This window comes from Botryllus schlosseri, chromosome 3 (assembly GCF_051294905.1).
Source record: "Botryllus schlosseri isolate E-star chromosome 3, Bs_hap1, whole genome shotgun sequence".
Classification (NCBI taxonomy): Eukaryota; Metazoa; Chordata; class Ascidiacea; order Stolidobranchia; family Styelidae; genus Botryllus; species Botryllus schlosseri.
The window spans coordinates 20,510,528-20,535,175 of record NC_137238.1 but is presented as its reverse complement, the minus strand read 5'-3'; the positions used below and the strand labels follow the sequence as shown (position 1 = coordinate 20,535,175).

Sequence of the window (24,648 nt, the reverse complement as noted above, 5' to 3'; positions counted from 1 at the left end):
AATCCATTCGCGGGCCGCACTATGTAAAATTGGGATTATATACCAAAACGCAATATTGCTGGTATTTGATTATATTATAGTGAGGACATGGAGATAATGTATATGCTTATTTAAAACAAACTAAACGTTGCTATGATGACATCGTACACGCGCCAGAAATAATGGTGAGATTTCATAGGCTGGTCGACCTCAATAACCAATTTGTCTAAACTATAGAGATGAAAGTATGTTTTCCCGATTCTTAGAACAGGATTGAAATTTAAATGTGTGAGCAGTGATCTGCTTAGATTTACTAATTCCACTTTTGGTTCAGTTCCAGGACAAACAATGCTGACAGCATCATAACCATGTTAGCTTCAAACACGCTTCTACTATTGTTGTAGATAAAATATATATACCCTAATTCTACGCATACAGAGAACGAATCTATTAAAGACACGCGCAAATCGTGTTTTATAAGCACATCACTGAAATAATTGAAACTGGAGTGGCCAATCTGAAATCACACTCGTGATCCGAATTACGTCTATCTCGTTTAGGATTTCTGTGATGTTGAAACCTTTCAAACTGCGTGGGCCTTGAGATCGGGCTGTCGCACCAGAAATTAAACAGTAAAAATAATATAGGAAATACTTACCTTAGAAAAGTGGTTCTAGAACTTTTTAAGACATGCCCCTCCCTTATGATGGTGAAAGATTTCGCGCCCCCTTATCGTCATATCACAAAACGTAACCAGTATGCTATAGCAAACCTAACGGATAGTTTGGTGGCATGGGAGGTTACGACTATTGATGAGAGATTTTTGAATATGAAATTCATACCAAATACAGAGCAATAATTATGAACTTGAAGTAAATCGCGCAGAGCGCGAAAAAAATTTTCAGTCGAGCTCAGTTTCGCGATCCCCTTCAGATGCTTTCACGACCCCAAGGGGCACGCGTCCCCCAGATTGAGAACCAATGCCTTAGAATTATCATGGTGAATTATACTAAAAAAAGTTTAATCAGGTCCCTGCACTAATTTGATTTTTAGTACGCATTTTATCAATATTTTTAATAAGTTTCTGTAGACTTTCGCGGGCCGCACAGAACGGTGTTGCGGGCCGCATGCGGCCCGCGGGCCGTAGTTTGCCCACCCCTGGTCTAGGCTGTCTGAGTCTCGAGTCATTCGCGAGTGCTCGCAGTTCAGCTGAAAAGTACTGTTGAGCCTGAATATGCCGACTCCCGGTCCACGACGTCACACGATGAAACGTCGTCACCGCGCGTAGGGACATGGCGAAGAACGGGATCACTCCACCTACCTGTCTCGTGGTTATGAGGGATGTAGCTTTTTTCTGATAATTCAGCCTCAGCACACTTGAGTTCGTCCAGTGCCTGTAACCTTCTAAACATCGTTTCGACAATATAGAGCTTTCCAGCGTTCTTGAGATTCTGACAACGAAAGAGCAGTTGCATAAATACTACAACATTCGCAAACGATACCTTGCGCAAGACTGATTAACTGAAGTATATAGGCACCTCTAACTTTCTTGTGATGAATTCGTATGCTTTATGGAAACTAGAAAATGGTGTGGTGGAGACTTGTTTCAGGAGTGTACATTTCTGTTGATTGACTTCTGCCATTATCCCGGATTTCTTGGTCTTTACTTGGTTAATCGATCTATGAAATGTGATAAAATTCACACAGTCCTGTTGCAAAGTAAAGGGAGCAGATGAGCATGAAAGGAGGGCACAATAAGCCAGAAACATTTAAGTCAGAAATTTAGATTGATCCAGAAATCCAGAAATACCAATGAACTTTTGATTTTGGGAACAATAGGATTGGCAGCGGGGATGAAAGGAATAGTAATAAAAATTACCACCAAATCAGTTAGAAGGACACTGAGGACTGTTAAAGAAAACGGTATATCAGCATGTGTCTAAGACCAGTTTTAGTTTACATCCAAAAGTTTGGAATCGTCATGAAACTTGTATAAAGATCGCTGCCGCCTCGTCGTTCCACATTGATTATGAGGGGTGGTAAAATGACCTTAATGTCCTCCGTTTATTGCGTGACACTTCAAGGGATGTTTTAAGGAGGCATTGGTGATGATCTTGCTTCTGCGCACTCGTCTGTTGATTTTTATAGATTTCGTATAAGCTGCCTTTGGATATTAATGGAACATTGCGCCCCAGCCAAATTGTTCCAATGTGCTCCACCCATTTTTCAGCGTTTTCTAGTAGCGCGAAACGCGAAAAAAAATTAAAATTCACAAATGAATTTCTTCATTAAAATACGTATTTTCACGTATTAAACTGTGTGCTGCGTCAATTTTGAGGGTATTAAAGTATTGATGGTTCCTAGTGTCCTTTTTGATGCTGAATCCAAAACCGTTATCCGTTTTCGTCAATCAGGTCTAGATTTTTGGCAAATTGCATTTGATTTTTCGAAAACTGCAACTTTCAGCGTTATGCGAATAAGATTCATAACGTCATCAAAAGGATTTAGCAATGATATTTTGATGAAAAGCATGGAAAATATTTCAATTATGACGAAGAACATTACCCTATAGCGGTGGTTCTCAAGGTGGGGGTCGCAAAAGCATCTGAAAGGGGGAGCAAATCCGCTGTTACCTGAAATTTTTTTATCTCCAGCTCATGGTATTTATATTGTCTATTGTCTGAATTTCATATTTGAGAATTCGCTCATCAATAGTCATAACCTTCAACGCCATCAAACTAGTCGTTAGGATTTCTAGCAGTCTGATTTCTCTCTTTAAAATTTCGTAATATGACGAGAAGGGGGTGCGAAATTTATCACTATCAAAAAGTTATGCGTGTCTAAAAAAATTTGAGAATCACTGCTCTGTAGTATACTCTAAAGAAGTTTTAGGATTATTATCAGCTTTGGGCATATAGGCCACAGATCCGCGAACTGATCAAAGATGCAGGTTTCACTGCACACATAGGTGCAGTATAAAAATGACCCCGGGCAGCTTTTCGAGTAGTCATTTTAAACTTCTCAGGAAAGCATAGAAGCCCTGTTTACGAAGCACAGGTCAAAGAGCTGCTTGAAAGCTTTCAATCCCTTAGAGTCCTGATGTCTGTGAAAATGCACCTTCTGACTTCTCATTAGGATTACTTTCCAGTCAACTGTGGTGATTACAGCGAATAACAAGGAGAGAGATTCCACCAAGTCCTTCGCCAGATGGAAGAAGGGTATCAAGGATGCAGGGACGTAAACATGTTTGCAGATATCCGTTGGTGCTTGAAGGGGGATCCGCACATAAATCCAAACATGGAGGAGAATCTATGAAGCAAAATTTATCGTCAGCATAAATCATTTGTATCTTACGTTGTTATTGTATATATCGTTGGAATATCAGTATCAGTTTTTTATATCATCTGGTTCCGTACAGCCCTCTTTTTGTTAAGTTATTTTGAACACTTCGTTTTCATTTGACACTTCACACATTGATGTTGGCAAGGATTTCGCATTTAAAACGCACTTGTTGTAGTAACGTGACTGACGGTCTGTCTAATATACGAGACGTGAGTTCTCAAGCAGCCATGTATTCAGTGACGACCAAGCACTGAAGCACCTACAATGTCGTCACACCCTAGTGGCGCCATAGAGCTACCACCACATCTCCCTTCTCGGGACAAGCACAAAAGCTTATAAGCAGCACAAACATATACAACACAAGCACAAAATGAAGACAATAAACAATCCGAATTGAGGCAGTTAGCGGTATAAAGGTATGAAGCAATTGGCAGGCAAGAGGTGAATGAAGAACACAACATATTTACACACACTACTCCTATAGCTACATCAGTACTCCTCGATGTATCTGCGAGGTGTGGTTCTGTTCCGATCCGACCGTCGGACTATCGCCGCCTCATGATGGTCATCGCGATCGACACTAGTAGCGCTCGAACTGCTTTCTCCTCCCTGAACGGGAAATTTGGAGAATTCAGCTGCCTCACTGGCGGTAATGTCGACGCCTTCTTGCGGGGCATTCTCCGTCTGGTATCTCCGCACCATTCGGCGATTTTTTCTGAAGGTGCCACGGCCAGTTCTGATAACCAAGGATCTGGGTCGAGTGTCAGTGTCAAGTTTTTCCAGGTACTACTCTGTGTCTTTTGTTGTAATCACGAGTAACTCTGCGTCGGTAATCTGCTTCAGCTTTCTTCACGGCGGTTCGGTCGACAGACTTGGGCAGAAGATCGTCTGACACGGTACTCTTGTTCTAAGTTTGCGGCCCATGCTCAATTCTGCCGGCGAGTAGCCGATAGCCAATGGCGTGTTGCGGTATGTGAGTAGCGCCAGATATTCACCGTCACATTTTCGCAGAAGGTTTTTGATGGTCTGAACGGCACGCTCAGCCTCCGACTTCCCCTGTGGATATCTAGGTGAGGACATGATATGTTCAATTTTCCAGCTTTCGCAAAATGACGCAAAGTCACGGGAAGAGAACATAGGTGCTCCATCTGTGACCAAAGTCTCGCAGATGCCGTGCCTACTGAAAATCTTCTTGAATTTCAGAATCGTCTCTGCTGCGTTCACTGTTTTGGAGACAATGCAAATCTCAATGTCCCTGGAGTAGTAGTCAACGGCTAGCAGGTACATAGAATTCTGGTATTGAAAGAAGTCGGCACCAACACGGGACCAGGGTCTCTCTGGGAAAGATGCTGACAGCATCGGTTCCACCCTTTCTCGCTGATGCTCCGTGCACTTTTCGCAATTTCTGACGGTTTCTTCAATGTCCTTAGAAATTCCAGGCCACCAGCATGACTGTGATGCATTGAGTCGGGATTTTGTCACCCCTTGGTGAGCATCATGAAGGTATATTAAAACGTCTTGTCTCAGCGTACAGGGGATCACCAAGCGATTCCCTTTAAGCAGGAGTCCTTCATAAGTAGATAAACAGGCTCTATCATTCCAGTATGGCTTAAGTGGGCCATGCAGCGTCTCTTTGCATTTCAGCCACCCTGAGAATACATATTGCATCACTGTGCGCAATACGTCATCTTTCTGGAGCTCTGAGCGAATTTCATCCAACCGTTTACAAGACGCAGGAAGGCTGGATGTGACGGCATTGACATAGGCTTCTGTCTCATTATGAAGGCCATCAACGTCCTCGAAAGTTGGCAACGGACAACGAGACAATGCGTCCGCCGTATATAGCAGTTTCCCCGGAACATGAGATATGGTGAAGTTGAACTTCATCAGCCGCATTCGAAACCGTTGCACTCTGAGCGGAAGCTCATCAAGAGTCTTTGTTGACAAAAGTGGAACTAATGGTTGGTGATCAGTCTCCACGCGAATTTGATGCAAGCCGATCAGGAGTTCCTTCCATCTCTCCATAGACCACGTTATAGCAAGGGCCTCTTTCTCGATTTGAGCGTATCGTCTCTCTGTCTCAGTCAGCGATCTGCTAGCATACGCGACAGGGTGGAGAGAGTTGTCTACCTGGCGTTGCATCAGTGACGACCAAGCACCGAAGCACCTGCAATGTCGCCACACCCTAGTGGCGCCATAGAGCTACCACTACACTTGTGATGTTAAGTGTTTACGTATTTATAGTGTAACATATTAACTTCTACATTTTTCTGTTATGTTGAGCGCCATTGAACAATTATGATTTTTACGAATTATGACTTCTTGGTTAGTTGTAACTGCCCTTATTCAAACGATGTTATTATATTTTAGTATAGTATTTAAAACGGCTGTCATTGCAAAACCTTGAATTCAAATAAAAATACCATCTTGCAAAATTTGACAACATGCATGACCCCATAAATTAGTTTCTATGTATAGAATAATGACAAAAGCTAGCATAATTGAATAGACCGTGGAGAAGAAACCTGGCCTGATTGAGAAAAACTGGTTGCATTTTTTTAGTTCAGCGCAAAGAATTGATTCAAAAACAGTTAAAACATCTTTGACCTTTGAAAATAATTTTTAAACGCAGCACAATATTTATCCTTCCTCAGCCGACGTGATCAGATTCACCAGTAGAGTTGATGAAGTTTAGGGAAAGTTATTAATGATGATGCATCTTCGGATGGGCCAATTGCTATTAGTCACATTTGCTGCCTTCATATCAGGATTGTCAATAGTCATATAGTGGAAAGATATTGGAAACGCCCAATTGTACCAGATACAAATATCTTTCGTGACGATCACACGATTCCAAGTTGATATTTCTTTATGGGGCGTATAATTTTCCTCTGCTATTCGCATCAGCACGGTGGGGTTCAAATTACAAAGGTCACTGCTGCTATATTAAAATTGCATTGAACGCACACGGCGCGAATAAAATTTCGAAATTAATTAAAATCTCTCAAAAATTCGGTAGTCAATCCGTAAATTAAATTTGCCTGTTGATGGGCGCCAACACATAGTAATTGATTACGTCTTGACCAACGCATGATTTCCGTCTACTGCCGCATATTGGCCATCCATGGACTAAGCTGTGTACTAATTTAAAACACAAAAATCAAGATGTAGCCACTTAAAACTCGATCGAAAGTTAGCGATGTAAATTTAAGCAGGTTAGCATTATGAAAAACTCGTCATTTTCTGACCAAGACAGCGACCCAGGCGAAATCAAATCGCATAAGGATTACGGCTGACATGACACTATCATCAAAGCGTTGTATATTCTTCCTGTTGGGTTTTTAAAATGTTCACGATGTACGATTGTGTCCATGTATTAATCTTGCCCCCCTCTTCCTATCAATTGATTTGTACAAAGCGTCGTCGTTATGACAATTCATTTTGTTCAAATCATCATTTTTTTTCTACGGCGGGCGCCTGTTCGCTGTTGAGATTGAGGATGCCGCAATATCACTTGTCTACTTTTATGTTATTTGATCATTGGTTTTCGCCAGTTATCGGATGAATTTTTTTGTCGGCAGGTCCTATCTCGCAAGGTAGCTTTTTCGGCAAGTAGGTGATTGACATCAGCCACTAATGTTAACCGGTTCGCTGATATCAACAAATATCGTAAGACAATTCTACAGAACCTTACAAACCGAAATGAACCGACCACTGGTTTTCACAATCCTCTACGCAAGAGTAAGTAAAACAAGGGCCACATTTGCGATGACTATATTTAGTATACATGGAAATCTAGGATGGCTCTCATAAAAAATCATCGTTTACCAAGTGCTATTGATCACAGTCAATTAATTGGTTAAAGGGTACAATTCAATATGTCATCTCTCCGTCGATTTAAATCTGCGCAAATCATGATTTAGTAGAGATCATGGGGATGTCGAATCCGATGTAACCATTACGGTACGAGTTCATAGTTATTTAGTATAATTTGTCAGTTTTCGGGTATTTCAACTATTTTATGACCAGCAACTTCATATTTTTCAAATGCAATATCTAATTATTGGGCTAAGAGTTTCTGGTCTAGACATCCGAATGTTTTCGTTTAGTCGCTGAAGAATCACTATCGGCTTCGTGACGTTGTAAGGGATACGTACTGGCAGTTAGGCATTACACACAGTGATTACTTACTGGAGAAGTTTATTTATGACGTTCCCATATCTGGTGCTTCTCCATATTGTGGTAGAGCAACGTGGGCAGGCTTTCATTTTTATTCCACCATCTTCTTCTTTCTGATTCATCCACGTGTCCATGTCTTCGTAAGTAAATATGTGACCACAATCTTCTAGTTCAACAAACCTGATTCGTAAAAAACACGGAGTAATCGTATCGTAGCGCCTACAGATCAACAAATAATAATATTTCGATTACCTAGCATTTTCCTCGTCTTCTGTACCAAAAAATATCTCAGTAACTTTGTCTTCGTGACAAATCCTGCATAACCTCGGACAGGGCTCTCCGCAGAGACCAATGCATGGATGTCCACAATCAAGAACTTTTTTGCATTCTTCATTGCAGGGATCACGATCGCACGGTTCACTGCAAAGCATGCTGCACTGTTTGTGGCGACACTTCCAGATACATTTTTCTCTGCATGGTACGCAGGGCTCTTCACACGACTTCTCACAGCTGCTGTGTACACATCTTGTCTGGCATTCATGGTCACATGGCGGACAACTGGAACACTTGGATTCACACCCATGACCACACACGAGAACTCGACCGCAAGGTTCCTTGCAAGGAATATGCAGTCTTCCCTGCGCATAAACATTATATTATACAAACATCTTGATTGGTACAGTCAATAAAATGCGTTGCATTCCGTGAGCCTCCAATACGCAACTGTTTCAACTTGAATGAATCAAAATGTGCTGGTCGAACTATATGCACCCTTTGTCCATATACGTAGGCTACATTGTACAATTTGAGATCTGAGCATTTTAATTGCTCATCACATCAGGTCTATTGGTTGAAATTCCGATGGTCGGTTTCTAAATAATCAGCGGCATTTCCAATCAGTATTATATAGAATCAATTTTCAACTGCCGTAAAACTTAATGTCGGTATTCCTCAGACACAGAAAGAGGATACAAACTGACGACGGTAGCGAATTTTGGGTATGTTCACCTAAACCCAACGCAAAGGTTTCGGAAATTTGAGGACGAGTACCGTCTCCGAATTTGTTATCACAGAATTGTATGTTCTACCTGGTACGTGTGCATTAAGACACATGTCAGTAACTAGGCCTACCGTACCTGAATCTCCGCAATTGGGGGGGGGGGGGTGATAAGCTCGAATAGGGAAGAAAGTTATATAGTAACTCTACAAAAGGCATATTTTGGGCAGATTTATTCAAATTTTCTATATATTACTATATTTATAAGCATGGTCTCTTTAATAATGATAGTTAAAAAGATTCATCATTTACTATCATGTGAAAACAGTCTATTCCCAGTAGGCTAATTCCATTATAATTTAGCAAATTTTTTAAGATTTGTAATGCATACTCTCAGAATTGTCCAATATTTACATATGTTGTTCTTTTTTGAATTCCAAGTTTATTAAAAAAAAAAAATTGAAAAATGTTCAGCGGTTCAAAAGATATTGCGATTTAAAATCCTCTCGTCACTAGGTGGCGCTACTTTCAAAAATCTTTGAAATCGATATTTTTCGCTTAAATGATGGTAGAGAACCAATTAAAATGTCCAATTAACCAATTCTGGGGCCAAGGAATTCAATAAAACCAACTGTTTCGCCCTAAACTCAATGAAAAAAAAGTTACGGATGAAAAAAAAAATGGGGGGGACGGGCTTGAAAATGTCTGTAGGATACGGCCTACACAAAAAAAAATTCTTGTGAAATGTGCTTCTAAGGAGTATGGTTGATAAAAAGCTTGATTTTAAATTTCACAGTTATTCCACCATGAAATATGCATTTTGGATCGTCGACTTGCCACATTTCAAGATCAATTGTAAATATGTCTTTTGTTACTTGCTTCTATCATTGTTGAAGCGTTGGTTCCGCATGGATTCTGCTTGAAAAATTTCCAGCCCAAACAAAGAAATTTATTTATATATCTGACTGGTGATAATAGTATTTACGGTGAGCAGGGATATGGGTTGGGACCATGAAATTTTTATGTAATGCATATTTCATGGTAGAATAACTGTGAAATTTAAAATCAAGCTTTATATCAACCATACTCCTTAGAAGCACATTTCACAACAATTTTTTTTTGTGTAGGCCGTATCCTACAGATCCTACAGATTTTCAAGCCCGGCCCCCCATTTTTTTATTCATCTGTAACTTTTTTTTCATTGAGTTTAGGGCGAAACAGTTGGTTTTATTGAATTCCTTGGCCCCAGAATTGGTTAATTGGACATTTTAATTGGTTCTCTACCATCATTTAAGCGAAAAATATCGATTTCAAAGATTTTTGAAAGTAGCGCCACCTAGTGACGACAGGATTTCAAATCGCAATATCTTTTGAACCGCTGAACATTTTTTATTTTTTTTTTTTTAATAAACTTGGAATTAAAAAAAGAACAACATTTGTAAATATTGGACAATTCTGAGGGTATGCATTACAGCCCCTGTTAAATTATAATGGAATTAACCAGTAGCGCTGTTGGCAACCCGGTGCGGGACTATTCGGTACCGACATCACGGTCCATGAACAGTCTTAACTAGGTATGGTGCGAACATTCGGTCCATGATTGCGTTCGCATGTAAACTTCGATAAATCAGAATGGCAAACGAACCTGGATTGATTCGACCCTGTAAACATTTTAATGGAATATCCGGTAATCTCAGCATCTGTAGGCTAATCAAATTCTCTTGGATACAACTTACTATTAGTCATTATTATCGGAAAAATAAACATAGACCTGAGATGAGATGAGCCTTGCTTCGTCGAAAATTGTTCTAATTTTTGAGAGGTTGGCATAAAATATCACGCTTATCAGTTAGCGCATAATAAAATGCCTGGTTTCTGTCAGCGCGATTCGTGCTTGGTCAGGAAACAGACTTGAGCGACGATCCCTTGTCTCTTTCCCGCGCAATGGCAGGGTTTTGCAATCAGTACCGCGGTAGCTTTCGATTTGAACCCGTTTTATCAAATTTGCTCGGCAAGCCGGTCAAAAATTACTGTCAAATTGCCGTTGACAAAATGGAAAGTGCGACGTAGACCAATTTCACTGAGCCGTGCGATTGGCTTGTGTCCACACCATATAGGACACTATGATTTTACTGTGAGCTATTGAGTTATATCCTTGCGAAAAAGTATAGTGTTTGAACTTAGCATTGTGACATCACGTGATATCAGAAGTTCGAGTTCACAGCGAAATATTTCTCGAAGCTCGTGATCACATGAACCAGAGAATTTCAGGGACATCTTTAGTCTTTACCGCGCGACATCAACAGAACAATGTACAATTACGGCATACTGGTATATACGGTAACTGAGAAATTATATACAATCGACAGTAATGAATGGAAGTACCAATCTTATTGGAATTAATCATTCATTGCCTTAGAAAGGAAGCGCGACCTAAACACAAATGTATAGTAAGCCGATACAAATGTCACCCATTTCAGCCCTTTCGTGAATCCCGTAATACCGTATTTAGTTCGCTACGAAAAGCGAGTATGTGAGCTGTATGTAAAAAAAGCAGAGATGGAATGACCGGTAGAAGAGAGAGGGTCTGGGGCGACAACGCGATGGGGGCGCTGAATATCCTATGGGGCCCATGACCAGGACTTGTTATGGGGATAACACTAAGCTGTTTCGGCTCTTCCAACAAACTAGAAAAGGTAATTCTTTAGCATGGGTCAAAGAGTTTTACGGTATACTGGTGCGTATAGTTTTAAATTTCATTTCAATACCGATAATTGTTACTACAACCACTGCTACTGTATTGGGCTAGGACAGGGGTGCTAACTCAAATGGGTCATGTGCCGCTTTTCGAAATTTCAGTATCGATATAAAAATAGGCAACGCTGTTTAACAACAACGTTTTGATAACTCTACGTAGGTACAACGCCGTGCTCTCTAACATGGGCGAAGGGCATAGTTAGGACTAGGGCTGGGCAAAATCGAGTACCTGAGTGATTCGATTCTGAATCACGTAAAATACTTCGAGTCGAGTCGAGTATTCGAGTATTGCTCATTATGACGTCACAACAGAATGCACCATGTCAAAGTTCAAATATGTTCCTTTTAATGCCTGTTATCCGTCACATTAAAGATACTTTGGCAATTTTTCGATCATACCGATTTCAAATGCACTTCTTGACAATGTTGTGGGAGGATCATGACTTCGGAAATATGTTATTTCCAGGAACGTTCGTAGGTTTGTACTATGTATCGAATGCTGCGACACGGCCAATCATGGTTTCAAGGCTTCCTCAGTGAAAAATAGTATCAAAACTATAATTCTCGTTAGTAAATTAATTTGCAGTTGAGAGGAGCGTATAATTTCAGTACTCGAAAAAATCGCATTTTACTGCTCGACTCCAATCATTAAAATTAATGCTCGATTCAGATTCGAGTACTCGAATCATTGTGCCCAGCCCTAGTTAGGACCTGCCACAAAAGAAATAATATTTTATTGAAGAAACAGAAAACCAAAAAAATATCATGATCATCAATTCCAGACTATTTTGAACTATGAGCTGCGCACGATATTGACAACACTCTTCAACAACTAAAACGGGGGTCAACCTTTTTGCCATTCACGGCCGTATTTCGATTACTTATGTAGCCTACAGCCGCATTCCAGTGCATAGTAGTAATGAACTAACTGGAGACCGAATACACACGTTAAACTGTCCAGTCCATATCCATTGCCGGTGAACTCCGAACTGATCAATTTACTCATATCGGCTTAAAGCGCAATGAAATCCTGAGTACTCATGTTATGACGATGCACAGGGAGTCGATCTGTAGTTGCGCCAAGCGCGACAATTTTTTCATATACATGAGTGAATTTCGTCATTAATATTATAGTATAGTTTCACATATTACTTTCAAATATTTACACTATCTCAGCCTATGTGATCAGTTTTACCGGCAGAGTTGATGCAGCGGGTGACTTCGAAAATTCAGGGAAGTTATTATTGCTATTCTGCATCTTTTGGTGGGCCAATTGTTATTAGTAACCTAGCCTTTGTTCCATGCTGTTATATCGTTACCTCCCGTCAGGATTGTCGGTATAGTGGAAAGATATTAGATTCACTCAAACGTTAGCCTACCATAGGAACAAATTTCCTTCGTGATGTGGAGAACACAATTACAAATACTCCGTGTATTTCATTAGTGTTGTGTTTCTGGCTGTATATTATGGCCATTTCTATTGCGCTGATTGCATTTTTCCTTAACGCTTTCGTTTTGTGAATTCTCTCATTCTTGTTTTTATACCATTCTTACGTCATACTATCTATTTCATCTTTATATTTCGAATTGCAATCTCCGTATTTACTTACGGCTGCTCCCAATGAGTGTCAGTTGAAAAGCTTACAGTGAATAAATTGCAAATATGAATGGACACTCGAAAAACATGGTCAGGACTTAACTCTCTCCTACATCGGAAGAAAGGCCATAAGTCTGTTTCGGAAATTGTGAACTCGGATACCGGAAACAAACTTTCAGACCCGGCGGCCATCGCGAATCACTTCAATGAATATTTTTGTAACGTAGGCCCTAATATTGCTTCTTCTATTACAAAACCTGTGTTGGCCAGGTCAGAGGTGAGATCGATATCCCAGTCGATTGTGCTTGAACCTACGACCAAATACGAAGTAGAAGTAGCCATCCACAAACTGAAATCGCACAAGGCCGTCGGCTATGACCAAATCCCACCATGGTTTTTAAAAATGATAAGCCTGCATATCGGTCAATATATGGCCCATTTTTTCAACTTCATGATAGAAAATGGAGTCTACCCAAGCTATCTAAAAAATGCCAGAGTAGTCCCTGTACACAAAGCTGGGGATAGAACTAATGTCATCAACTACCGTCCGATATCCGTTCTCCCATACATCGGGGTTGTATTCGAAAAGTTGCTCCTCTACCGCCTGTCCTCATTCCTCGCCAAAATGTCTATCATTTCCCCCCAACAATTTGGCTTCCGAAACAAACACCAAACCGCACATGCCCTCCTAACAGTGGCCGAGCAGTATTATGATATCTCAGAGAAGCGAAATCTGGGATGTAGCATTTTTCTCGGTCTAAAAAAAGCGTTTGACTGCGTAGATCATAAAATTCTCATCTCGAAATTGGCGCGTTACGGACTTCGGGGCCCACAACTTGAGCTCATGAAAAGTTACCTCACTGGACGCCAACAAATGGTTGCGATCTCAAACACCTTGTCCTCTCCCCACCTGGTGACCTGTGGTGTGCCCCAAGGCTCAGTACTTGGACCGGTCCTCTTCACTTTATATGTCAACGACATTTTTGAAACCTCCTCATTGAACACCACACTGTTCGCTGATGATACTCACCTCCTCTCTTCCGCATCATCGACGGCAGAGCTGGATGCCCTGACTGGTGACCAAATGCCTAAAGTCCATGAGTGGACGGCCCAGAACAACCTTTGCATAAACGCCTCGAAAACCCAATTGCTGACAGTAAATTCAAAAAATAACCTAACCGTTAATATCGCTGGTCAGCCCGTTTCCAACACAGATAATGCCAAATATCTCGGGGTTTTACTGGACTCGAACATGTCCTGGAAGAGTCATATTCAGTCCCTAGAAACTAAATTATCACCGAAGTGCGGCCTGTTCTACAGCCTTGGCCGCTTCATGCCAGCATGGGTTTTTCTGATACTCTTTAAATCCTTAATCCAATCGAAGTTACATTATGGCATCCTCTGTTGGGGGGCTGCCAGTAAAACTGCACTCAAGCCACTGCAGAAACTACAGCATAAAGTACTCCGAATCATAGCTAAGGCCCCAAGGGGGCCTGGCTGCCCATCCAATAAGTCGCTGCTGAAGAGATTCGGCGTCCTAAACATAGAAGGTATGCGGAAACTAGAAATCGCCAAGTTTATGTATCAGTTTCACTGCGGTCGTTGCCCCGAATACTTTAATGACTTCTTTACCTCTGAATCAAAAGCGCACAAGTACAACACACGCGCGTCCAAATACCATATGATCGACTGAAAAGATCATCGCTCTATCAAATATGCCGGACCTGATGTGTGGAACAGTATCCCGCCGGCCATCCGGCAGTCGACGAGCATGTCCACATTCAAGTCGAAATACAGGCAATTACTACTAAATAAATACAGTCCAACCTCAAAATAACCGGACCACGACTGACCTATCGATCTCGCTTCCCATGACATGCCGCCCTATTTCTTGTCGCTTCCTTTTTCTATACTATCTTCTTTACTTTCATTCAGTGTGCATGCCTCCTCTTTACACCGCCTAGGCCAAGGTGGGTGTCCGATTCCATAGACAACTCCTAGTCGCTTCGACATCTTCCTTTCTTTTCATTGTATCGCATTTTTTGTGGTGTATTGAACTGATAAAATTGCTAATAAACCAATGATGATGATGATGATGTGTTGATCGTTGCAATATTCAAATTCTGTACCACAAAAAAAACTATTTGATTAGAAATTGGTATTTCATCATCGGGCGCATCAATTTCCTCTGCTGATTGCATCTGTACTGTTGGGCTCAGATAACCAAGGACACCACTATACTAAAATCGAAATTTAACTCGCATTGAACCGCGCGAAGCGCGAAGAAAAGTCCAAGAATAATTTCAAACCTCTCATTAATTAGGGCATAAATTCGTAAATACAATTTGCATATTGACGGCCGCCAACACATCTCAATTGAATTAAATGTCGACAGTCGCATAATTTTCCGTCTATAGCCGCAGATTGGCCACCCCCGGACTAAAGAATTGTTATTGGGGTTAGCTAGACATGGTACTTGCTAAGAAAATATCTCATCGTAAATTTTTATCCAAAGTCAATTTCCAAGCGTCTCGGTTCTTGGCAGTGGTGGACCATTGCACGTCAATGCAATATGCCCATTCATATCACCAAATTCTTCCTCCGTGGAATGATATTACCATAGCCGTACCTAGCCGTATCAACTAGTGAGGAATAGGGATATTGGGCACAGGAGAATAGCTTACATTGAACAACAACAGCAACAACAATATGTTTAAACTCAGCATTTCAAAGTTGTTTACTAAGCGTTCTTCCGAAATTTAAAATCAGGTCGCAGGCCGCAAAATATGACATCGCGGCCGCATACCGCGGGCCGCGTGTTGTTGAATCCTGGCCTAGAACTATGATACGTTTATTACTTTCGCTTCGACTTTCATTTCGGAAACGTTTGCTTTGTGCAATCATTTATCTCTTTTCATCTAGTATGCACGCCTCTTACTTACGTGCCCTAGCTCTAGGCTAGGTCCAGATGGGTATGCGATTAGAAAACTACGCCGTTACTATTGTTACACTGTTATCTTTTCATTTTATCGTAATCTTATGGTGTTTAGATCAGATGAAAGCTTCAATAAAATGATTGATGGATGACAGAGACAGGTTGCCAGTTTTCGATCTGACTCAGACATTATGACACCATTATCATTTATTCACTGCGTCGCAATGTATCCGTGACGTCATGCCATTGCTGACACATTCTAAATCTAGTGATATAATCCGCCCATGAACGGCAACACGAAGAGGTAACTTATGCCCTTATTCACATAAGGATTATTTTTGGTGCTGAGCCAAAATTTCCATTGATGATCTCTGTTCTATGATATCAATTACTTGATAACATTCCCCGCAAGATCCTTTGCATTCATGGAGGCAGTCGAGGAGATCGGTACACCTTTCGCGGCATATCATCTTGTCTACTGTTCCAGATAGCATACAGCGTATCTCGGTCTGATGACCGCAGCGTAACGTTACTGTACCATATACAAATGTTGGTTAATATTCGACAGCTTAAATAGACGAATGAGGCAACGCATTCAATACCTTCAAATTTTGTCTGACATTTGACTTCGTCCAACGGTTCCTCACAAAAAACCTTTTGCTCATGTCCACATTGAAGATTCTATAAAATAATCATTTTTATTTGCTGTCGAATCTAGCAGACTTTCGGAAATGTGCCAGATTCTACGCATAAAACTAGTATGCTCAGAGTCACTCTTGATCTTGATTATCGGGCTGCAAGAGTGAACAAACTCTCACTATAGAAAATCCTTTTACCCCAATGTATTATCTTTATTAAAAATCGATCAGCAGAATTTCCATGGCTGTGAAGAAATAGGGATTTACTATTACCGATCGTATATTTTGTTACGCAGTGCTTCCTAAACTTTTTGCATGCTTGAACTATATCGAGCATTTTTATCGAGCTCAGGTACCACCTATCGTTATATCGACCGGAACGAGAGTCTGATAGCTCGAAGTGTTGAAAGCCACTATTTTAGCTTGATCACAAGTTAATAGTACCGAGATTAGTTTGGCACAAATTGTATGACGTTAATTTTTTCATGGATTTGTTTCATTTGTTGATAAAAGTTCGTCCAATTGTTATAAAATCAGCTTTGCGAGCTTTTGGGAGCATGTGAATCTCTCCTGGCTTGACTCGCGGTTACACAAGGCTGACCATCGGTGCGCGTCTGATACATTTCGACCATGGGCGATAGTTAAGCATACGAAGCGAGCAATCGAGCATACTGGATTGTTTGCGCCATTAGATCATTACTACCACAGCTTGGGAACCACTGTGGACAATAATAATGAGAAATCTGTCATTTTTGTCACCAGACAGAGTGTTCTTCGAAGGACTCATTTCCTTTACTTAACTAGAAGTTTGCTTTCAAGCGATTTTCAGTCACAGAAGTCATATTGCTTCATATTTTCTTGAAGGTCATTTATTGAAGTTTATATAAGTAAGCAATTCAAACTGATCATTACGCTGGCAGCTGCGAGTGACTCACTCATAAACAACAGCGGTAGAGATGCCCGCTTTATATGCAAAATGTTACCACTATGTTATGCTCCAAATCATGGCCGGAATCCAATTTCTCTTTAGACAATGATCCACGGGCCACTTTAAATTTGGTAGGCTGCTTTTTGAAAGATCAGCACCATCGCCCAGACCTAACCACGGCCTATTTGGTACATTAAACATTAAATTTGCGACCTCTACAGGTAATGAGGCTGCATGGGGCGGTTATATTGAACGGGATATAATCTCATAGTATAGCACGGTTTTCAGCACTTAAATAAACCCAAGTGGAAAATGGCATGAACTCGCTTACAGGAAATTACTAATAAATACATAGTTGGATGATAGACAATATGTTGTTTGAGATTTAAATATCGAAAGGGGTAACTTGGTATAAGTGCACTCACTTTGATAACCTCGGCTTTACATGGATGACATGATTTGTAACATTCCCTTAGACACTTGTGTTCGCAGTCCAATATTTTGCCACATACTTCGTTACAAGGAAAGCACAAATCAGCACAGATTTTGGAACATCTGTGCCCGCATCCTAGCATCTTGTCACATGGTTTCAGGCATCGTACGTGCGAATGATCATTGTCAGGGTGGCAGGACCTTGCACAGGTATGACCACAACCAAGACGTGTTCTACAGGGTTGACCGCAGCCTCCTATAAAAATATAAACATGTTTCAACCATGTCACTTGCATTATCGCTCTCTAGGTGTTTTCAAGAATAGTTTAATCCTTTTCATGATAAGGTGATCTTGCCAGACTGTATAGAGTCAAGTGTACCTGTTTGGTGCGGGTATGATCAGATTAGTTGACCTACACCACGGGCGGGCAACTTCTCTAGTCGGCGGGCCGGATATAGGTAAATTAAGTACTTGGCGGGCCGGATTGCAGAATCGATACGTTATTCGCCCATTTCTCCACATATAAAGGAATATATCGTAATTAATGAATATTGCAGCAAGCAATACGTTCGTATTGCAAATTTATTCCACTCGAAGCTTTTCGACTGGAGTGACCGCCAGTAAATGAGGTTAACCAAGTTCGAAATATAGAAAGAATTTTGACGTTGTGACGGAATAATGACAAGTACACAGAGTCGCGAACGGGAGTAAACAACGCACGGTTACGGTACAACGTACACAAAATCAGCTGTAAAACAGCCGGACGACAAAACAACACTAATGGAAGATTCCCAGTGCGTAGAGATGTTTCTTCTGGCAACAGAGGATCGGCTTTTGCAGTTTTATGATAGTTGATTCAATGACCTTTGAATAAAAAAGAGAACGACCACAAGCAACTATGGAAAACTGATTGTTATTGTAATGTTTTGCACACTCTGGATGTTTCTAGAGGTGCTGTCCGATTGCAGAATTGCATGCTGTTACTTGGTCATAATCACGCATGGTAACTAGGGAATGTGATGATCGAGAAGCCATGTCATCACCCTGCGAATTTCTAATTTGACGAGGGACGTGTTGATAAATTCTTTGTTGCAAGCACTGAGATGTGCGACCCACATACCGACTGTCGCATCGGCACGTATATTGGTAAATTATGTTACTCTGATCAACCGCAGGTAGCACATCCTTACGCGTTGCTGGTAGTAAAGATTTCGTAGTAAATATGATACGGGGTTCCACTTGTGGAAAACAATGACTCACGGAGGACTTAATCTGTTTTTCAAACCTGTTACAAGCTGTGCCTATCCACGAGAGATGCAAATAATCTGGGTACCTTCTCGGTCCAAACGTAACAACGACAAAATTCTTTCTATATTTCGAACTTGGTTAACCTCACTTTCTGGCGGTCACTGCTGAAGAGGGCCAGTCGAAAAGCTTCGAGTGGAATAAATTTGCAATATGAACGTATTGCTTGCTGTAATATTGAAGTTCTGTACTCCGAAAAGCCTATTTAATTAATGAATGTATTTTAACGACAGCAATGTCACTTCAAAGCCATTTCTCGCCGATAGTGACGACGCCAATGTGGATTTGAGAATAGCATTGTCATACAGGCGCCGCCATGTCTGCTTCCATCTGATCAATCAACACACGGTGCAATCCTTAATTAAGATTTCAAGGCGTTCGATAAGCCCGATACCCCAAATTTACCAAGATATCAATTCATTAGGGTTGTGTAAGTGACGAGATAGCGTCGTTGTTCAACTGTGTGGCCTAGTTAATCTCGATATTTGATTCATGCGGCCCGCCTCCTCTACGAAATTTTTAAAGCGGCCTGCGACCCGTTCTGAGTTGGCGACCCCTGGCATAAACGGTGTCTTACAGAAGCCTACAAATATGCCGTGCTACAAGTCGGCGGTTACGGAATCAAAAATAAGAAATACCACCCTGGTGTAAATGACCAATGACCATTGTAGTCGACAAACACCCCTGATTACCACAGACGACATTGGGGTTGAGTACATCTTAAATGCCGATAACGCAAATCTTCTCGCTTTGACGAACTTACGCGTAATAACATACAGTCACTAACATTTGACGTAGTAGTGGGGAATCCGGCAGTCTGGGTCCGCGGGCCACATTATCATGTAAGACGGAAAAGTGTCCGCGGGCCGGACAAAATCCGTATGTTGCCCGCCCCTGACCTACACGGTCGTATCGATAATTCCTCTCTCTCTCTCTCCTCTCTCTCCTCTCTCTCTCTCTCTCTCTCTCTCTCTCTCTCTCTCTCTCTCTCTCGTCTCTTCTCTCTCTCTCTCTCTCTCTCTCTCTCTCACTCTCGCTCTCTCTCTCGTCTCGTCTCTCTCTCTCTCTCATCTCTCTCTCTTCCTCTCTCTCTTCTCTCTCTCTCTCTCTCTCTCTCTCTCTCTCTCTCTCTCTCTCTCTCTCTCTCTCTCTCTCTCTCTCTCTCTCTCTCTCTCTCTCCTCCTCTCTCTCTCTCTCTCGATGTGTGTCGATTCTACACGGATCTGCCAAGTGCCAACCATTATCCAATCTATAATAAGTGTACTTGGCTTCTACTTGCTTGACTGGTTTCGTCTGGAAGTATTCCCGCGTGTAGCCTAAACAGTCTCTCCAGACGTTTTTCAGTTCGCGACGCAATTTTAATGCAAGTTTTCCTGTGTGACCACTATGACAGCGACGGGAAACATACACCCCGCGGGACAGTTCCGGCCCGCGACGGGATTTTGACAGTTGTCGGTCTTACATGATAATGTGGCCCACATGCAGTCTCCTGCAATCCTCCACTACGTGATAGAGAGAGAGAGATATGGTATTCTTTTTCACCTGCACCATCGAGATGCTTTGACGACGGAGTTGCGATACGGCCCCATGAGGTCATCTAGTCTGCGCCCCCGTTTTTTTTTTTTCTCCTCCATGCTATCCGTGATTGCTGAGCGCCTAGCAGGATAGCTGCGGATACCAATTTTCGAGTCTTTGGTATGACCCGGCCGGGGATCGAACCCACGACCTACCGCTCGAGAAGCCGGACGCATAACCATTACACTATCTCGCTCGGATTCCTACGTCAAATTATAGCGACGACATGTGTTAACAGAGGTTTTTCTTCAGTTCTTTGTTTTCGGGTTTTAGTCACGTGACAAGCATTTTATGTTCTGTCCCAAAGGGCCTTTAATTTTCCCTTCAGTCTCATGCCTTACCTGAAGCCGGAGAAATAGATCAAAGATTCATAGTGAGATTTGCGTTTGATTTTCGACCATGAACATTAACAAGACAGAGCTGCGTTCCAATCTAACTGATGTTGCATTGCTGATGACCACCGTAAATATATTGTATTGTGTACCTTCTGGTACCATGTTAAAATCAAATTTTGTCCGAACTGGCGTCTGACATCCGGAATGGTTCCCGCACTTCAACATCAAAGATTCTCCGATACTGCCAGTTTTTTCCAAATGCTCTTTCATCCCCTTCCACAACCGGTTGGTTTTCGCAAGTAGCTATAGGAAACGCCGACATAGGAAATTATGATTCGGACTGCTACGCTTTAGTTTTGGCTATACTTACTTCCAGATTCCCGATACAGTATAAAGCCTTTTTCGCTCTGGAGAGGGCAACGCATATTCTGTTCTCGACTGCAAGAAATCCAATTTTTGCCTGGAATTATCAACCGAATTCTGAATGAGTTTCAAGGTACATTCACTGCATAATATTGCCAATTTTATCTTTCGCGAATGAAGTAAATTGATATGGCTGTGCTAGGCCTACTTGGTAATGTAACGCTGGGATCGTGATCAAAGACATCATGACTAAATTTTAGAGATAAAATATTAGATTTTGTCCATGCGAGAGCATGAATCTATTTTAGGTCGCCACATAAATCATATAAAATGGGAAATGTGTAGGCCATACACGCATCTTTTGTCCGTTCGCATCACAGTCTTAAATCAAATTTCATTTGAGCATGTGGCATTGAATTTTATGAGAATTCGCATGAAAACTATTTATGTAGAAACGGCATGAGGTGTTTTACCTCTTCGTTGCTCCTGACTAGAGATAGAAGTATAATGTCATTTTCTTCTCCCTGAAAATTGTCCACTGCAGTGACTCTAACGTGTTCCATATCTTCCGTCATTTCGTTACGGAAAGCAAGCAACTGTCCGGAGTACGTGGTAAGTATGGTGATCTGTTTCGAGTTGTAGCCCTGCTTGAGAAGGTAGTCGCATAGTGCAACAAGGAAGTCCACCTCGTGCTTGTTTTGCTTTGACTTTCCCTCCGTTAATCGCTCTTCGCCTTCGCAATGAGAGATAAAAAACATTGGCTTGGTTATACCGGCGATTTCACCGAAACGTTGAACACTTTCATGATCCACAAGATCACTGTAAATTCTGGGACGTAGTAGGTCTGCGATTTCTGGCCTCATCCGATGCTGTACATTCAGTGTGACATGCGGTATCTTTACTTTTATCATCCTCTCAAATAGAGATATATCCAAGTCATATTTCTTGGCCAATTCGTAAACGGTTGTGGAGGGTTTCAACTGTTGGTGATCGCCGATTAGGATGAGGTGTTGCGTTGACTTGGGCATGGCGGTTATTATATGTGCCTCCATGACTTCCGCTGCTTCTTCGACCACAACTATTTTGCTATCAAGGTTGTAAAGTAAATTGCGATACTTGGCTGCTCCTGTTGTTGTTGCAGCCACGACATCAGCTTTGCGTAAAATTTCTGCATCCCTGCGGCGTTCGAGTTCTGCTGCGTTCTTCGCGAGTTCACTATATAGTTCGATCGAAGAAAGTAGACTCTTCAGAGCATCGTCACGCCAGCGATCGACCCATGTCCTGTCATGTAATTTTTAAAGCTAGCCGAAGTAGGCCTACTTATAAATCAGTTCTGAACACTCTTTTGATATTATATAAAGGTTGCAGTTGAGCAAATAACCAATGGCGTTGGCTCACACCGCTGAACCTCCCTTTCTTTCCCAAGGTTGCGGAATGCAATTTCTGATAAAGTTGTATTGCATTTACAGACGTTGGTGTGGATCAGCCATCATCATCATCATCATTATTACCATTTTAGTGAATTTCTCCGATTCAAGACAATGCAAGATGCTACAACACAGTGGGAAGTGGTTCTGAGAGTTGTAAATTAAATTTTGAGTGGCGGAGCGAGAACTAAACGAAAGTATAGGATCAGCGCAAAATTTCAAAGGAAAGAAAATGCTAGTTTCGTGATCTGAAACTAGAGTGTAAACTTCCATGGCGTGAATCAATTTAAGGAGTGAGCGAAAAATTCTGAGATTACCCTGGTGATGCTTTCATAAACTGGGAATGAATTTGATTTGTACTGAAACTTACAAGTCTTCAACAACGGCAATAATCCTTATTTCGATTTGATTTTTAACTACATCATACCGCCATGCATATGTACACCGGTGCTTGATGTTGACTAATAATATAGTTATACGATTAGCCTATTCATAATTTTAATTTATGGCAGACTCGATGTAGTATAGCTTTTGATATCATGAAATTTTATAACACGATGGTTGCTCTTCTAAACACTTATTTTCATATTTGACTGCAAAGATGCTGATTTCGATTATTGTCATCCATGGCAGGGGTCATCAAGGCGCGGCAGGCGACCTGATTTCAGATTTCGGACGAACGCATAGTAAAGCGTTTTGAAACGCTGAAATTGGTTTCAGTTTTAAAATATTGCCTTTATTGCTCAAAATAAACATATCTATTCATCACTGGCTGATACGACTGGGGCGATGGTAGTAGAATTCCATGTCAGAAGAGTTAGCTGATATGAATAAGCATATATTGCCTTGAGGTGCAATGGCCCAGGCCCAGACCCAAGACCGATATGGTTAGAAAACGACTTAAGGCTTCCGCACAGGATCAAGCTTCATGAGGAGATATTTTTCCATCAAGTCTACCGTGTCTAGCTAACCCTAATATCGATTCTTTAGTCGCTGAGAAATGTTGTCAGGTATCGAACGCAGATCATAGTTCAATATAGAATGAAAGTGATGATCATGATATTTGTCGTTGTATTTGTATTTATTTAATAAAATATTATTTCTTTTGTGTTAACTATAGGCCTACCCGTCGTCCATGTTAGAGAACACAACGCTAAACTAACGTAAAGATTTACAAACATGGTTGCTAAACTGTGTGACCTATTTTAATTCATGCGACTCACAATCTCAACAACATTTGATAAGTTTGCGACCCGTTTTGAGTTGGCTGGGATCTGGGGTCCAGAGGATCATCTATCAAAAAGATTAGGAACCACTATGCCGGATAACTATATGCCATTAGAAATTTTAGATTTGTGTCAAGTTCGATTTTCAATTTGGAAGACTGAACGTTCTGATAGAAGCGATACAATGTACCGTTTCTAGTGATAATTGTTTTCAGGGACTTCGTTAACACCCCTCACCTCTCAAAATTTCGCTTAATTATGGGTACCATAGCATTCTTTATCCCGTATACGCCAAGAGTACATGGACTCAGTACCAGTATTTGGTGGCAATAAAAATAACCAATCCAAACACATCCTTACTCCAATGGGCCCGGGCCAGCTGTCACCTAATAATCGACCCTCCAATATTCAAATACACGACTGTTCTTGCCTGTATAAACGCCATCTATCTCCTAGAGACAGGTCGTGGATGTGATCAACATGAAGTTCCTCTTGTTCGGTCATCAATATTCCTTCACTTAGCATCTGCCGCATTGCGAGCTCGCATTTTTTCGTACTATATCTTGGAGATTGGCGTCCATGTCTCTTGTCAACTGGAAAATGCACACGGTAAACGTTTTACTGTACATTAC

General features: G+C 41.3%; 1 protein-coding gene and 1 long non-coding RNA gene across 2 annotated transcripts in view; both read right to left on the bottom strand.

Annotated features, from left to right (window-relative positions):
• LOC145436055 (uncharacterized) overlaps positions 1-24,648 on the bottom strand; it is a 307,559-nt gene that overhangs the window by 73,391 nt on the left and 209,520 nt on the right. The window lies entirely within an intron of this gene.
• LOC145435397 (NFX1-type zinc finger-containing protein 1-like) overlaps positions 1-24,648 on the bottom strand; it is a 98,023-nt gene that overhangs the window by 5,581 nt on the left and 67,794 nt on the right. Inside the window, exons 22-32 of the mRNA XM_080312673.1 lie at positions 24,433-24,609; positions 21,837-22,654; positions 21,371-21,460; positions 21,150-21,303; positions 17,778-18,040; positions 16,389-16,467; positions 16,179-16,318; positions 7,753-8,138; positions 7,513-7,680; positions 1,518-1,659; positions 1,301-1,430 (exon numbers count right to left, since the gene is read on the bottom strand). Coding sequence (XP_080168799.1) covers positions 1,301-1,430; positions 1,518-1,659; positions 7,513-7,680; positions 7,753-8,138; positions 16,179-16,318; positions 16,389-16,467; positions 17,778-18,040; positions 21,150-21,303; positions 21,371-21,460; positions 21,837-22,654; positions 24,433-24,609 — 2,547 coding nt within the window. The remainder of the gene's footprint in view (positions 1-1,300; positions 1,431-1,517; positions 1,660-7,512; positions 7,681-7,752; positions 8,139-16,178; positions 16,319-16,388; positions 16,468-17,777; positions 18,041-21,149; positions 21,304-21,370; positions 21,461-21,836; positions 22,655-24,432; positions 24,610-24,648) is intronic.